This window comes from Seriola aureovittata, chromosome 1 (assembly GCF_021018895.1).
Source record: "Seriola aureovittata isolate HTS-2021-v1 ecotype China chromosome 1, ASM2101889v1, whole genome shotgun sequence".
Taxonomy (NCBI): domain Eukaryota; kingdom Metazoa; phylum Chordata; class Actinopteri; order Carangiformes; family Carangidae; genus Seriola; species Seriola aureovittata.
The window spans coordinates 23844865-23862020 of record NC_079364.1 but is presented as its reverse complement, the minus strand read 5'-3'; the positions used below and the strand labels follow the sequence as shown (position 1 = coordinate 23862020).

The following is a 17156-nucleotide window of genomic DNA, read 5'->3' as shown; positions in this document are numbered from 1 at the left end:
TTATGTCATTGTATATTATATTGTGCAAACTGTACAACAAAATTAAAAGCTATTATTGATATTCACTTTCCACTGCATCTCTTGTATTACTTTTGATTCAGGATGGATTTGTTTTTGTGAATGTAATCACCAAGAGTGGTTTAAGGTCAGAGGTCAACTACAAAATAGTCCCTTCGGTGCAGGTAAGAGCTGACACGCACAGGGATATTTTGTTAGGGCTGATATTTATCATGGCTTGAAACTGGGAGGTTGATTTATTCAACTTCATGTGGTTAGGCTGTGTGATATGTATAGAAAGAAATAATTATGTGAAAGTAGTCAAGTAGTTAATGAATAGCAAATTAATCAACATCATCAAAATGTGACATTTTTGCATTCATGGGCTGCATCGTGTATCAGTGAGACAGCCAATGAGCCCAAAAGGTTGAGAACAAGTATTAAATGAGCCGTGCTCTTTGCTGACTCATCAAGGCCTTTCTCTGTCCTAACCTTGAAAAGCAGACAGTGCAACCTATTTCTGTACGGAGAGAGCATGAATCTATTTGTAAACCGCTGCAAGGGTCAGACATGACAGAACACTTTGATTCAAATGTGCCACTCGAAGTCTCTTCTCCTCTCCAGCGGATGATATTTGAAATGAAACATGGCTTTCACAATCAGTCCTTTATTGGATTCATCAATCACACGCTTCACACGCCCCACAGTGACAGCTGGGTTTGTCTTTAAAGGGCCTAGGACTTGATTACATGATGGTTGCTCGGTTTGTTTACATTGTGATTTGTTTGGTTTAAAATATGTTTTCAAGCCGAGATTTAAGAATCTACAAGGTGACTTTATATTGTGACTCTGAGGTACAATAACTGTGTTTGGAGTTATCATGGGTGTATCTATATGATAAAAAAGAATATAGAGAGAACAAACTCTGTAATAACAGATGTACATGTTCCAATAATTTGCTGGCTGTATCTGTAACTCAGTAGCAGTTGAAAATGTTACTCTCAATGGCACTGCGTCTGCTCAGGCTTTGCCACACAGTGCCATGAGTGAGCTGCTTATGCCAAAGATCCAAAGCCTGCCCCGAGCAGCTTCCTCCGTTCCATCCGAGTAGGTTTAGGTCAGGTGAAACAGCTCGGCTTTGGAGTGATGTCACTGGCTGTCCTGGCTGAAGACAACTCCCACCTGTTTCCTGATTTCATCCATGATCTCTGTCAGCAAGACAGACTCTGCCAGAGGCATCCGTGGGCTCTCCTTAAGTCCTGTGGATGAAGAGGAGTTTAACAGGAAAATCAGACACGTCACAAAGACACTTCTGTTTATAAGCACGGTTAAATTATGCACATATTCACAATGACGCATAAATTATGTCAAAGCAAAGATGTAAAGATTATGTAAATTAAAATAGGAAGCAAAAACACAATAGGAGTGTAATGCTATATAAGCTAGAGGACTTTCCAAGGACTGATAACAGCGGATTCTGAATCAGTCTGATGCATTCCCGGAGCTATGTCAAGCTCCAGGAACGCAACGGTTTCACTGAATTGCAGCGTCTTCCTTCAAACTCACCTTACCTTTGAAGCAGTGATTCGAGCCGTTCAAACTATTTCATCTATTTGAAGACAAATACACTTTCCTTTTATCATGACCTACCCTTAAGCAGGCACTGCCTCACTTCCTCTGCCTCGTAGCGAAGCCCGGTGCTGTTGGTGAAATTCAGAGGGAGGCATGGTTCAGGCAGAGGGTACTCCATCTCCTTGTCGTTCACCACTAGTGTGGTAGGGCAGTGCATGGGGCCTAGAACCTGGAGGGCAAAAAGAAAATCACTCAACTCATAAATCATCCGATGCAGTAGGTATGAGTTTGTCTGAAATACTTCTATTTAATTAAACATGAAAGTAATTATGGGTTATCTCAGTGTTTGCACGTCTCAATCATTTCTTATTCAAGTAAAACGCTCCTGTACAGGACTAGCAAAGCGTACTTTAACGGAGCCTTTAGTGCCGCTGATGACAGCATCGTTTGGAAGTTGTGCAGAAATTGAAAAGGAACAGAAGGCCATCTTCTTCCTGGAGAACTTCATCACCACAACCACTGATTCATCCACTCCTGCCAAAAAAAGGAAATCTCTGTATAACCAGTGAAGGGAAGTGAATGATATCTTTTAAATTCCTATTCAGGTTCCATTTTTAAGTTCAGTTCACTTCAGGACATTTTTATCAGCACACGTCAGTGAGGTCAGTTCAGGTCTATTCAGTTTTGCTTGCATGACTTTTTGATTAAAAAAAAAAAAAAGAGAATCACAAATATGCACTATGATTTTTTTGTATATTGATTAAATTATCAAATATGTTGCATAAAGGTCAGTAAAAGATAAGGAAATGTTCATTATATGTATGGTGTGATTGCCCCACATTGAAGGATAACTTGTTGTGAGACATTCAGTTACATATTCCCCTGCCAGTTTTACAGTATTACTGTATTCTCCATGGAGGATTTGGATTAGTCTGACATTTTAAAGATAAGTGTGGGATTTGCTGTGTGATGAATTCTTCCCCGAGGTGTTTACATTTTGGACAGTTCATTTAAAAATGTGATTTTCTGCCTAACTTTCTCTTGCGTTACACAAGAAGTCCTTCTTTTCTTCCTGTTTTTCTTTAATGGTGAATAGTTTAAACGGCCAGTTTATGATCACTGATTCATGCTATGTGTTTAATGATATTAATCTATATCGCACCGCTGCTGCGTGACTTGTGTGCTGAATCATACCTGAGTCAAGCAGCACCCCTGTGGCCTGGATGGACTCTGGCCTCTCTCCGTTAAACACCATCAGCACAAACTGCAGGCAGTACACGCCGATATCCAGCAGTGCTCCTCCGCCCAGCTCCTTCTCCACCGAGCGGGGGATGTGGAGCTGGGGGGAGCCGAAGTAGGCCTTTACCAGCTTCACCTCCCCTACCGCCTCCTCCGCCAGCAGCCTGCGCACCTCAGCGTGAACAGGGAAACAGCGGGACCAGATGGCCTGACAGGGACAGAGGTGATAACATTGCACCACTGTGCACCACAGTTTAAAGTGGAGTTGCACATGAGCAGCAGTTTATTATCACAGTTCTCCACTTTGTGTATGAGTACTGTGGCAGATGTGCTGGTCAAACATAACATGACAAGATGTTTTCCTGTACCATGAGCCAGAAACATCCCAGGACATTCAAGGTTTTGCTTTGTGCATGACTTCTGATCCAGCTCCCAGCAAGGAAGTAAGTAAGTGTTTACCAAAATGTCAAACTGCTGCTTTAAGATTCAGGATGACGTTTGGGGCAGTTATTTTGGCTTCACAGCCTCACATACTGATTATTAGATAACCTAATAGCAACAACATTCAAACGCTTTTTCTGCATTTTAATACATTTGCATTAAATTTCACAAGATACAAAACTTTTACCTTCCAGTTTTCGTAGCCAAACCCAAACTCTTCTTCTCGGACCTACAGCAGCTACTCCTATGGCCAGCAAATGGCCACTAAGCAAATGACTGTAACCTCTAAACCTTACCTCCATCAGGAAGACGTTGTTTTTCTTGGCGGCAGCGACGAGGTCTTTCACCTGTCTAGAGTTCATAGCGAAAGGTTTCTCACACAACACGTTCTTTCCAGCCTTGAGGAACAGCAGACCAACTCTCCAGTGCTCCGTGTGCAACACTCCCAGGTACACAATGTCTGTGAGGACACACATGTTCCAAACAGTAACGCCAACACACCATTCTCTCTGCCTTTGCAGCCAGGCTGTTCCTTGTTCTTAACTCACCTATGTCTGGGTCGTTGGCCAGCTCCTCGTAACTGCCGTAAGCCTTAGGAATACCATGCTTCTTGGCAAAGTCTTTGGCGCGCTCCAAGCTCCTTGATGCAATGACTCCTATCTGTACATAGGAGAGAAAAACACACAGACATTCATCACAGTGTTGCTCTGTCAGCAGTTGTGTTTACCGCAAAGAGAGACATCTTGTGTGACAATGAAGATGTAGTGAGCTTGTTTTGCACAGAGTACCTGGTGATCTGCAGGAGGCAGAGTCTTCATGGCCACGCTGAAGTCATGACTGATCTTCCCGGCACCGCAGAGTCCCCATCGGGTTGCCATGTTGAATTGGATGTTAAGCGACAAGTGAACGGGATGACGCTTCGGTAAAGATCTGAGGCCGGTGGCGAGTTGTGACCTTGGCAAAGGTTCAGGAGAAGAAACGTACTAAACTGTCATGCCTTAGCACCAGCAACACATCAGGGAGAAGGCTCCTGCATTTATATGCTGGGGAGGCAGGGTGTGTCACCTTTCTTCCCTTGTTGGGTTGTTGCTGATACAGGCCTTTCAGTCCGGGCCGAAGTGGTTTGCTCCAGTTGGTTCTAACAATGTGTAACAGGACTATCATTGGGGCTCTCTCCCATCATTAACACACAGAGGGGGAAAAGACATTGCACAGTTTAATGTGTACAGGCCGGGGTGAGGGTTCACCTTGCCCTAAGATCAGCACTCTTCGGCTGCAGTACCGGTCAAGTATTAGAACCAGGAGCAGCTTTGTTTTGTGCTGAGAGAGAGAGGGAGACACTGATTAGCCTGCGATGGTTTGACTGCCGCACAGAAGCCAATGATTAAACCAGAGTCTTGTGGAGGTTGCTGGGATAAATAGATATGCTGGGTTCACAGAATGCTCATGGAGCCCACAGCAGGGCAATTTAACTGGCCGGTAAGCTGAGCCAGGATGACTATGGAAAAGCATCAGCTCAGTTGCCCTTGAGCAAAATATTATCCGTTTAGCCAGACAGGCGGTTGTGTAAACTCCCTGCCACATGCTGCCAGTAGAGGACACTGTGTTGTCAGCGGAGTTTACTTTCTCTCTCAAGCTCTGAGGATTTGGCATGGCTCATTGTAAGGAATTATATAAAGGTTTGCAAAATCAGGTGAACCAAGAAGAAAGGAGATAGAGGCACTTTGGAAAGTATCTGCCAGAGGTCAGATAAAATTTCTGGGCCAGTTTGAAAAGACAAAGCAAGGATTTTCATGTCAGCATTGTTACATAGTTTGAAAATAAGGTATCAAATTTGAAAGATTCTTTTCTGCAGTAAAAATGTATTGTAGTTACATTTAATATTGAAATCAGTGTGACCTACATTCACTCATTATCTTGTCCAAAAATAACAGTCTTGAGTATATAATATTTTTTCTCTCATTTCCTGCAGGATCTGTATGGAGAGTGGATTTACATGATTCATTATAGAAGAGAAGGAATTTTATCAATGACTCTCCTCGCTGGCTGCTTTCCTTTTGTATTTCACTTCCAAATGAATTCTGGGAGCTGTGTGCCGTTGTCATAACAACAAGGTACCAGCTGGGCAATTTGTATGCAAATGGCATTGGGCTTGGCCTGATATCCCTGCCTATACCACAGGACCTGGTTGCCATGGGAATGCCCAACTCCTAAGTATTTTTTTTTTCTGCACTTTTTTTGGGGGAAAGGATACAGCAGTATCTCTCTGACAGGAGCTACACGGTGACATCAGCGAAGAGAGGTAGAAGTGTGAAGGAGGAGGTGTAACCTGACAGGGCAAGTGCAACTGGATTTTGAATTGGTGTGAAGCAGTGGATTGGTTCTGTGCTGCCTGACTCAACTGCCAGCAGACGGGCACACACAGCACAGAGGCTCAGGTGGTCAGAGAAGGGTGTTCTGGACAGGGCTCGGACAGGGTCACCTGACAGCCGTGCACTGGGACCCCACCGCTCTCACCCAAAGCTGCGCCACGGATGCCTACTTTTCATCGGAAACTAAAACCTCAACATTTCCTGCTGAAAGCCACTCTTCTCTGTGTGAGCTCAAGGTCGCAAGGAGAACAAGCCTGTAAACTTTCAGTTTTAATGATGAGCAGCTGAACAGTGGCCAGCATAGGGGTGGAATTTGGGTCCTTGGGATTTTGAGGCTGTTGAACCTGGCCCAGGGTTAGAGGGGGGTGGTGAAGATGGCTCCAGAAAGTGAGCGGTGATGAGCCGAGTCATTCAGAAACTTGGCATGCGGAAGGAAGCCAGCGCCTCATTAATTCAGCATGGCCAGGACGATTGCCTTCCACTCCTATCACTTATAAATATCTTTATTTGATTAAGAATTCATGCATCATCTCTTGTCTGTGTCCCTATTCCACCGGGGTGTGGAAGAGTGGCATTGGATGGGTCACGTGACCAGTCACAACAGTTTCCTTGGAGGGGGTGGATCATTTTGCCTGTGAAGGTGGTTGATCACAGCAGACAGTTTTGTTTCACACATTGTCACATCATTTCATCTGTGTATCTTGCTGTCACAAAGACTTTGCCCCTCTTTGTCATTGACAATGGCAATGGCAGTGTTACAGAAAAGCCTCTAAACTCAAATTGTGTTACTGATCATGCCAATATTTGAAAAAATAACAACTTTTTGGAAAAAATATTGATGTTGCTTAACTTTTTTAAATGTAATTAGTGAGGACAGTAGAAGCTCCAATGTGGCTCTGCAACCCCAGTTACCATGTAACAGCTCCGTATTTCATCAGCAACTTTAAGTTAATGGGAAATAAAAAGGACCAGAGAGAGGCACCCTAATCCTATTTTGATTGATGTGGATATGCAGAGCCCCCCCCACCCCACAGCTGTCAGTGTAAGCGAGAGCCATCTTGCTGCTGTGTTTTTTTTTTTTTTTTTTTTATGTGGGGGAGAGGAACTGTATTGCAGCAGTTATTGGAGCACCACCACTCCTCCATCTCTGACTCAAGGTCACTGCAGAGGAAGGGTGACAGGCTAGACAAATGCCAGGAGGTGCCAGCCATTTTGAGAGGAGGTTGGGAGCTTGATGAATCCAGGGAGGGAGAGGAAAGTGTGCAGCGAGGAGTAATAAGTCATTTTGTCAATGCTACAGCATGTTCTGATGTGTGGGCCGGGTTATTTTTTTTCCATTAGAAGTGTGATAGAGGGAGACTGAGAGGAGCAAGCAGAAATGGGAGCCTTTGAGCCGCCCAGCATTGTGCTGGCCCTTTGAGAGTCCTATCTTTGTCTGCAGCACACATACTCTGGGAGGCTGAGCTCTGCTGGAGCAAGAGCAGGCTGGACCAGAGCTGACTTAGCAGCCCTTCATCTGGATGTTAGTGCTGATGGGGAGGGATGTAGAGTGACCACAGCCACACATAGCGCTATTATGACAAGTTACCATTCTTCATCTCAACCCCACTCTCCGTGTAGTTCCATGGTCGTCGTCAGCCAAATCCACATTAGCCATGGTGTGGTGATTTCACTCCATACGCCTTGATATAGCTGAAAACACTCACAGACAGGGAAGAAACACAAGGCAAAAGGTGGGTGGTTATTATATGGTCAATATTTCTTCTTTTCAGTACTGTTCATTTGTGTCCTTGATGCTTGCTTGCCTGTTGAAGGTCCAAATTTTGCACTGTTAATGTGTCAGTATAGAATAAGCTAGCAGCCACTGGTACCTAATCCTCACATCTGCAAACCAACGTACTTGGTAACTTTTAAGCTAAATTTACGTTGATGTGACACTTACAATGTCTCATTGTGGTGCAATCTTATCTAAGTTATACCAGTTATTACTCCAGGCCAAAGTTGCAGGCAGAAATACAAGGTTCACCCAGGTGAGTTTTCATCACAACAGATGTGCTGAAATAAAAGATGTTTGCATCTAATGGACGCGAAAGATGTGAATATATAATGAATGTTTATTTCTGTTTGAGTGATAAGCAGGATGTCTAGTCTACCAGTGCTGTTGTTCCACTGCTATCTCTGTCCATTAACAGCAGCCTGAATCTGGGAAACATGGGACAGACATTCTCTCTTTTTTCTCATTGTATCTCTCTCTCTCTCTCTCTCTCTCACACACACACACACATGCAAATCACCAAGAAGTTGTGTTGCCTGAGATTGTGTGAGGCAATATGGAATCCATCACAGAGCCCCTGCTGAGGTGAGAGTAGTAGACATGACAGAAGCCAAGACGTGGGTCAGATACCACCCAGCTGATAATGTCCATTTGGGTTTGAGGAATGTCCACTATGGAGTGTAGATCCATCACCTCCACTACGTTCTGCATGTGCTGAGGAGAAGCAGCATCAGGGTCAGGATGTCTACCTGCACAAGGAATTCAGCTGAGATGCAAGTCCCTGCAATCTCAGGTTACAATTGTTTTCCTAGACAATATAATAAGCGATAATGAAACAAGGTAATGTAACTGATGTATGGTTGTCCAGGGACATCAGACAGTGGTGTCGGGTACAGAGTAGATGACCAACATTCACAGGTTCACGCTACAGAAGGGGCTCCATTTACCCACCATTCCAAGATAGCAGCAATCTTAGCAGCTGATTCGTAACTTGACTCTGTTCATGATATGAGAGAGGAAACTAGCAAAATAAAACAAGGCGATACATGCCTTCTTTATAGGGGTTTTATAAGTTGTAATTAACTGAAAAGTTGTTTTTATTACAAACCTTTATGCTACTGACAAATTGACAATATTAGTTATTATTAATGAGCCCACTAATTCCAATTTACAAACCATTTGTAAAGAGTTAAAAAGGAGGTAAATATGCAAAGCTTTTGAGGTTGAGCACCAGCCAAAAAGATTTTTCACAACCTGTCAATCCAAATGTTGCTCTCATTAAAGGGCTAATTAGTGATAAATCAGGAATTAACAAATGAGAAATTAACAATTAATAACACGACTATTAGAGTATTTATAAATGATGAATCATTAAAAAGTCCTCACAGCAAGCTATTACACTTTTATTGGTTTACAATTTTTACAAAGTGTGACAGAAAAGTGTTTATTCATATTGATATTATTCATTTTGAATTAATCAGTCTATTATTATTTCTAACTTAAGTTCACAGTTTAAGCCTTTTTTTTTCACAGAAACATTTCCTTCTTCTACCACATGACAGAAAAACTGTTCACTGAGACCGATGTAACTGCTTCAACCACCTTTTGATTTCCCACTTCATCAGTGGTCTGTATCCCCCCTGTTGGCCAGTCACACAGGCTCGTCTGCAGGGAGGCCGAAGCCATTAAGCAGCCAACACACTCCGCTGCATCTCCCTGTTTAATTGCCTGATAGGGCTTCTGATATTTTTATCAGCTGTCCTGTGGCGGATGGCTGCCGAGAGGGGAGATGTGTGTGTGGGTGTGTGTGTGTGTGTGTGTCGTTACGTGTCATGCCTCGGTACACCTCTGACAAGAGAGCTGCCTGTTTGCTGCAGGAAACCCTGCGCTCCTGTGCACCTGCATATCAAACTGTGTGACCCAGTCTCTCAGCCGTGACATAGCACAGAACATCCATACCTAAATACAGCTTTGGCTTTGACGCCTCATCATCCTTGAGCATCATGATAATGAATCATGCCCACAGCACTTTGGATCTTTGTTAAATATGAGCACTGAGAAATATTTTTGTACATTCAGTATACAGCTGCTCCACCACTCTGGTGATAGGAGGATGTTTTCATAAATTTGTGATAAATAAAAACAAAAAAAAAAAAGGATGGATTTATCACTCCAGACTGCTATCAGTATCAGATATGGTGCTTTTTCCCGCCTAGAGACTGTATATATAGATATAGTACACAGGTTCCTCTGACCCCCCCCCCCCCCCCCCCCCCCCCCCCCCCACACACACACACACACACACACACACACACACATAATGCTACAACTTCCCTGCTGGCTATTAGGTTTATTAACTGCATGCTTGTCCACAGTCAGAGTGATTTAGTGGCTTTGGAGGGAGGTGAAGGAGGGAGGAAGAAGCATCAGTGGGGGAGCCACAGAGGGAGAGCCAGAGACAACATAGGATCCTATTTGGAGAGTCAACTAACTACCAGCCATTATAGAACCAGGGGAAAACTAATTCTCTAATTTTTCAGCTCAGTTTTTGGCAGGGGATTAGGAAGTGAATTTCACCTCTATGAGATCTCTTTGAGTGCAAGCTCTGTGTTTTGTGGGAATTATTGAATTGGCTCAGCAACTCGTCCCTCCATGCAGTTTGAGAAGATTCACCGAGGTCATTCCACACACTGATTGGATACAGCTGGTTAGTCACACTATCTAACAAAGCAAACACAGTTTCTCCTAAATAGGCTACATGTAACACTCCAAACCCTGGAAAAATACATGAAAGCATCTGCACCAAATTTCATGTTCAGTATTGATTGTTCCTTACCATATTTTCTGCGTGGACAGCAGCATCAGCAATTATCTTTTTCAGAGCAGTTACCAATTCAAGCAATAAAATAAATCTGAAGCTTGCACTTGTAAACATTTCTCTAGATACATAAACAAGAATTGACTGCTTGCTGAACTCCTTAGTCACTGTCGCAAAATGGACCCACAAACCACACAAACTAATGTATACTGCTTTCAAATGGAACTTGTGAGCTTGTGGTCTCTACATGTCATGTATATGGTCATTCTTTCTTCTTTCAAGAAAATGTTGACTGCATTTCAGCACCATGCAGAGGGAATGAGAAATGAGATGACAAAGATGATGGTTTTTACTTATATTACTCAAAAGTAGCTACTGTTACTGCTTACACAGACACAGTAATTACTAGCTGATCAAACATAATTTGGCTTGGAGCAGTGATGTGTGTGAGCTTGTCAAAATGCAGTGTGCTGGAAGATATATTTGTCCTCCTTTCTTACAGCAGATGTGTGCACTGCACAGAATTACAATATTCATTTACCATCCAATGAAAAATCAACTTCCATGGCCTCCACCATTTTTAAAAACCTCAGCAAACACGTCACAACTCGTGACACGCATTTACTCACATAGCGCTGTTCCACCATAGACACACATTCACACACCCATGATACATGGGGAGCAATTTTGGGTTCAGTATCCTGCCCAGAGACACTTCAGCCGGGAATCGAACCACTGACCTCCCAATTAGCTGACAACCCGCTCTACCTCCTGAGCCACAGCCGCAACGCAAACTGGACACGCTAACATTTGCAACTTATGTTAGAGCACTTCAGTCCATTGTTTACACTTTTGCTTGTGTTTTTGGTTTTCAAAGAGAGATCCAAAACTCTTCAAATACCAAATACTACTCTTAATGGAGCCTCCTAACTCGCTGTACCTAGTTACGTTTGCTAAGCTATGATTGGACGATCGCTGTTCGGGGGGCGGGGAACAGTCAGTCGGGTGAAACTGCGAACGCGATAACTGGAAACTATAGGTCAATTAGAAAAACAACACTGTTCACACTCATGATCATCCCAGCAGAAAGGAGCATGTTAATTATCTACATTTCTTTGCGGCTGACACATAATCATGAAATATTCAGCGTTTAACTGCCTCCTTTAATCCCAATGGCAGTGCCAGGATTAGAAAAGGAGCAGAAATGGGTGTTCAAAAACACCGCCTCTTTCTCTCCCTGTTTATTCGTCTCTTCTTCTCACTCTTCAGAAACACACACACACACATACCTACACTACACTCACCCTGGATACAGACACACTCCATCACTCCATCCAACACCTCACAGGTCTTTTTCTCTCCCCAGCACAACCCTTTCACATTCACCTCCTCCTTCTTACACAATCACTGCTCGGGGTTCTTTCCTTCACCCCCTCCTTCATCCCTCTTATCAAATACAAAACAGTTTTGCCCATACTGACATATTTACAGCTTTTGCGTCCTGGCACGCAAACATACACAAACTCAAAGACACAGGCAAAGAGGCACTTTCACACATATATAAGCACAAACACACACACATTCACATACAATACAATTTTCCCCACTCCTCCCTCTTGTTGATTTTTGTTTTTTTCCTGTTTTGCTCTGGGGAAGTTGGCACTGTACTGTAACTGTGAATCCACTGCTGTGAGCTATGTGGTTACACACTTACATATATACACACAGACAATTAACATGCAATATAAATCTTGCACATTTTGCATATAAAAATTATTCCCTGTGAAACACCTAAGGAAGAAACATCAAAGGTACAATAGCTCAAAAGGATCCACTTCAGCTAATGAAAGTGAGTCATCTCACAAATTAGCATCTGCTTCCTTCGTGTTATGTAAAGACTCTATAGCGTCTATGAAACCTGCTTCACAGCTGGCTGTTGCAACTGATACAGACTGAAAGATTGTAGTACATGGGCAGATGCAAAAGTGAGCTCACTGCTGGGGCTAACTGTTTCCTTAAAGTGGCTGCAATCAATATTTTTTATAATTACAATGAATCAATTGACAATGTGACAACAATCAAAGAGTCAGTTCAAACAGATCTCAGAGTGAAGAGTGCGTAAGCCTTTTGGGTTTACATATGCTAGATGGCCAGAAATAAAGCTTCAAAATGAATGATGGCGTTTCTCCATAACTGTTAGATGTAAAATGCAACCGTTTTGCCATGTCAACTTATAATGTGATAAGTCAATGTTGTGTTCAGAACTTGTTCTGCTGCTCCGAAGTGGCCAAAACGTTTTTGCAGGTTTAACAAAATGGTAATTTTAACCCAAACCATGATCTTCTCTTAACTCTGGACCAAGTTTTTTTCATGCCTAAACCTAACCAAACCATGTCCATAGCTGAACAGAAAACAAGAGAAAACAGATTTAATTTTGCAATACTGAGTTGAGATGGTTGGGAAGGAACAAATTTGTTGCATTCTTAAATGAATGAAGTCTGTTCTGTTTGTTCCTCAGCCAGTCACATGTCAGTTTTTGCATGTGTAGCTCTCTGTTGTGAAAAGACAGACATAAACGTTCTAACTTTGCAGTGCTGACAGGCACTGGATGAGAAAATAGCAGCATCACCAAATGCCTGAATGATCTGCACATCTCCTACAGCGGTATGTGACTTGATTCTTTCTGAAGTCATATTGGCATAAGCACAGAAATCATTTCAAAGTGCCCTTTGCAACAGCAGCCAAGAGAGGACCAGACGTGGTCAATAAGGTATGTCAATCAATACACAGGTATTTTAGAATTTAGACCATGTAGCCATTGTGTTAAACATAATTAATTTTTCTGCAGGTCTCCCTCGTCGCCCACCTCTCATTGTTCTGTCTCCTCCCTCCACAGCCCTTCCCCTTCCCTCCTCCCTCCACAGCCCTCTCTTTGTGTATGTGCTGCTGATTGTTCAACAGTCCTTTAAGCCTTATGGTAAGATCTATTTCTCACTCTTAAGCACACCAGAAGTGGTCAGCGACAGGGAATTTTTATGTCCCATAATAAGAGGAAAAAAAAAAATCATTCACTGAAAGGCCTTTCAGGTTGCTATTGTATGAAGGTCTAACAGTCACAGCTAATTCAGATTTCGCTCAGTGTTGGTATATGTAACAGCTCTCCTGGGCGATATGACATACTATTACAAGCCACTTGACATAAGGAGGATGATTGAAATGCTGGCTTTGACTCTTTCACCATGTGTGTTCCATCTGTTACCTGGTTGACAAGAAGCATTTTGTTTATAAATCTGAGGCATGCTTCAGAGTATAAGATGGCCACCGCAGGAATGCCTGTTTGCTTGTTTGTTTTCAAATGGTTAAGGACTTAATTGGATGCCTCTCACCTCAGAGGATTATCTTAATGAGGTCTTTGGGTTTGCTCCAACCACATTTGGTATGAGTTTGGAATCCATTACATGAATGGGCCACATTTTTTCCCCTCCCACCAGTAGCTAAGACATTCATTTGCAGGTGAGATGAAGCATGGAGGTCAGCAGGGCCAGCATGACATTCAGAGCTTTGGCTGGCTGACTCGAAAATTGCACCTCTTCTCTGTTCCCCTCCAAGAGCGGTTCTGCTCAACAGACTGGCTCTTCTGCAAAATTATAATTATCAGAGTCAGTAATGACACTTCAAACTATCTTAATTATTCTGAACAATGGCTAGTCCTGCACTAGTGTAATTAAGCCTCTCTAGATGCATATGGTGGGTGATAATTTGATCCTGGCTCCCTCAGCTCTTCATGGCTAACTCTCACATCATGATTTTATCACAAAATATATTGTGCTGCTAATATTTATTTGGTTTTCAGAGTCAAAGAAAAAAAAAAAAAAACAGATAAAGGACTGTTTTTTTCTGATATCTCTCAAGGCTGGAAGAGCAGCCATGGCAGGAACACAAGCCTGCCAAGACAGCCAATCAACACGCTCCACTCTGAAGCTTGGCGATGGTTTAGTACAAGGCCATTTACTGTCAGAATTTAAACCCACATGATTTATGGTATGGTATGGCCGTCCTGGTCTGCTTTTTCTCCTTTAGTTCAAAGGATGATTCTGGCTGCAAAATGCTCAAGGGCACGGGCTAATATGATAAACAGGGACCAGAAGCTGCAGGCTTTGGGGGGGTGGGGGGGTGGGCCTTCTGCTCTCCACAGTTTACCCTCACTCTGCGAGAAGCAAGCGATAGTGTATGGTGAGACATGCGGCAAAGGGGGAAGAGACATACGAGGAAGGGAGATCTTTTTCTCCATCATCTCTCACTGGGGGAAAGGAAGAGGAGGAGGAGGAGGAGGAGGAAGTGAAGGAGGATGGTATTGCAGGGATCACCAGTCATGGAGGATTATAATTGCTAAAAATAAGAAAATGGTATTTCCCTCTCTTTCAAATGAGTTCATCTGGGTTTCTTTTTTTATTATTATTTTTAGAAGAGAGAGAGAGAGTTTTTATGGAATATGCAGGATTCATCCCTTGAACTAAACAGCATGCTAATGTATTGAGATGTATTTGGTTTCTTTGCAAAATGTTTGTTGTGGAGAGAGAACTATATCAGCTTACTGCTCACCATTTCAAAACCCAGCACTTAACATCACTCATTTAAATTAAAACCCCAAAATATCCACTGGAATATTTCACTCTCATGCCAGCGATCAGTTAAGCGGAGCAGGGGTCATATTTTGGAAATAGCGGATATCACATTTTGGAATGAATCTCTGCAATTCAATCTCAAGGGCTGATTCAATAAACACTATTTAAACATTTTATGAGCATCGCAAGATGGATCTAAGCCTTCCTAGTCAGAACTATATCAGGCTCTGAGGGTCTGTCTGGACAGGAGAATTGGTTTTGCTTAGAAACTGACATTTAGGATGGACTGTTAGCAGATGGCAGGGTGACAACTTGAGCTGCTGGTTCTTATGTTGACATATCACAGCGGGGTCGCAGCTCAAGGCATCACATCAAAGTCTGTCTCTCTCACTTCTGATTAACACTCACCCACTGACCTGGAAACAACAGAAAAGGTTAAAAAAAAAAAAGAGTGGATATTATGTTATATACTTTCAATGTACATTATGGTATGAGGAGCAAGAAAACATTCTTAATTTTAAATCCTATGTTTTCTCAGCAAATTGCACTTAAATTATCAAAATAACTCATTATACTGTAAAATATATAATTATATATTACATTCTAATATTGTTAATACTGATGCATCAATGTTTAGAGTAAGTACTGTTGTAGCTGGTTGAAGTGGAGCTAGTGTTAACTATTTTAGCTTATAGTTTTAATTTATACACAGTTAGCTACTTTCTTCCAGTGGTTACAAGTCTGGGGATCGGGCTCCTCCAAAGGGTCAGGAGATAAATCTGAGGTCAATGGTAAATGGAGGTCATTTAAATAGTGCTTTTATCCAAAGTATTTTCAATTTTGACTCTTATTCACACAACAATGGCAATGAGCCACCGTGCAAGGCACTGGCGTAAGCACTGGGAGCAATTTGGGACTCAGCATCGTGCCCAGGGTCACTTCGGCATGTGACTGTGTTGCCTCAAACTGTTATTTGAATAAAATCATCTGAAAAATTTAGAGGTGAAAATCCCCTCTTAACAATACCAACTTCATAAATTTTTTTGTAAGGGGTCACAAATGGCCAGAAAATGTATCATTTGTGTTTCATTAAAAATCCTAATTTGAAAAGTAGCTTGTGAAATAAATAGAAAAAGTACAATATTTCCCTCTGAAACTTCCCTCTACCTCTAAGTAGGGCACATATGGCCCATTTCTGACCATCATGATTTTGCAGCAGGCGAGGGAAGAAGTGAGCAGAGGACTGGGTATATTTTTTGGGGGGGGGGGGTTTGGCAGAGCAAGAGGAAGAGAGGGGACATCAGGTTGGCAACCTGTGGCCATCTTTCTGATGTTATCCATGCGTATGCTTTCATGAACTTAATCCCAGGGGGCACACACACACACACACACACACATACACACACATACACAAATACGCAGAGTCACCCACGTGCATGGACACACACATACACACTGACACAAAAAGAAAAACTTTCAGCCATGCGCATCAAAAGCTGGAACACTGCAAAGTTGGCATTTGAACAATATTTGTGAACAAACTGGCAGATGTCAAAAGGCTTTGACGGCAGGGTTTTAGAGGAAAAAAAAAGCACTAATACGGATGTGCTGTAGTTACTGTGTGTTTCTGAGTGCTCTGGCCCTTTGCTGCCAAAAAAATATAGTGCCAAGCCTGCATGCTATGAGCGTGACAAGATCTGGAAAGTAAAAGCGTTTTCCTTAAAATCAAACTAACAAATATAACAGGTGTTTTGGACGGGGAAAAAGAAAAAAAGAGGATGTTGGGAACCAGATAATGGCACATTTTAGGTTCTGAATTTATGTAACAACTCCGCTTTTGATGCACTATCACTCTGTTCAGATCTTAGACTTTCAGGACACTCAAGTTTCTCCCCTCTGGTCGACTGATATCCGCCCAAATCCCCGTGTCTCTCTCAAATGTCACTATAAAAATATTTTAATTTATGTAAAAATTGAGGCATCCTTTCTCCCACTTTCAGCACCAGTGTCAAGTTGAAAGGGGCTATCTGGAAAAAAGAGAAAAAACTTGCGATACATGTATATACAATGCTTTAACCCTGAGGCCTGCAGGGTAATGGTAGGATTAATTACTGTTGAGTTTGACCCAAGGAGAACTAGAGCAGATTATCACAGATGCTGCAGAGGAAGGCATTAGCGCTGGTTGTCTCTCTATGGCAGCAGAGAGACAGCCACCTCAACCGAGCGAGGATGTCACCATGACCTCACTGATCTGGCCCGTTGCACAGAACCACACAGAGACAGCATACAGGAGGCTCACGTGGCGGCAGCAGCGGTCA

At 42.6% G+C, this 17156-nt stretch overlaps 1 protein-coding gene across 1 annotated transcript; it reads right to left on the bottom strand.

Moving 5' to 3' along the window:
* Positions 1-609: 609 nt before the first annotated feature.
* On the bottom strand, positions 610-4127 carry dhdh.1 (dihydrodiol dehydrogenase, tandem duplicate 1). The gene is made up of 7 exons (XM_056379389.1): positions 4038-4127; positions 3798-3909; positions 3546-3709; positions 2764-3016; positions 1979-2103; positions 1648-1798; positions 610-1256 (listed from the first exon to the last, which is right to left on the bottom strand). Exons 1-7 carry the CDS (start codon positions 4125-4127, stop codon positions 1147-1149), a joined length of 1005 nt encoding a protein of 334 aa, XP_056235364.1. The 3' UTR covers positions 610-1146.
* Between the last annotated feature and the right edge of the window lie 13029 nt (positions 4128-17156).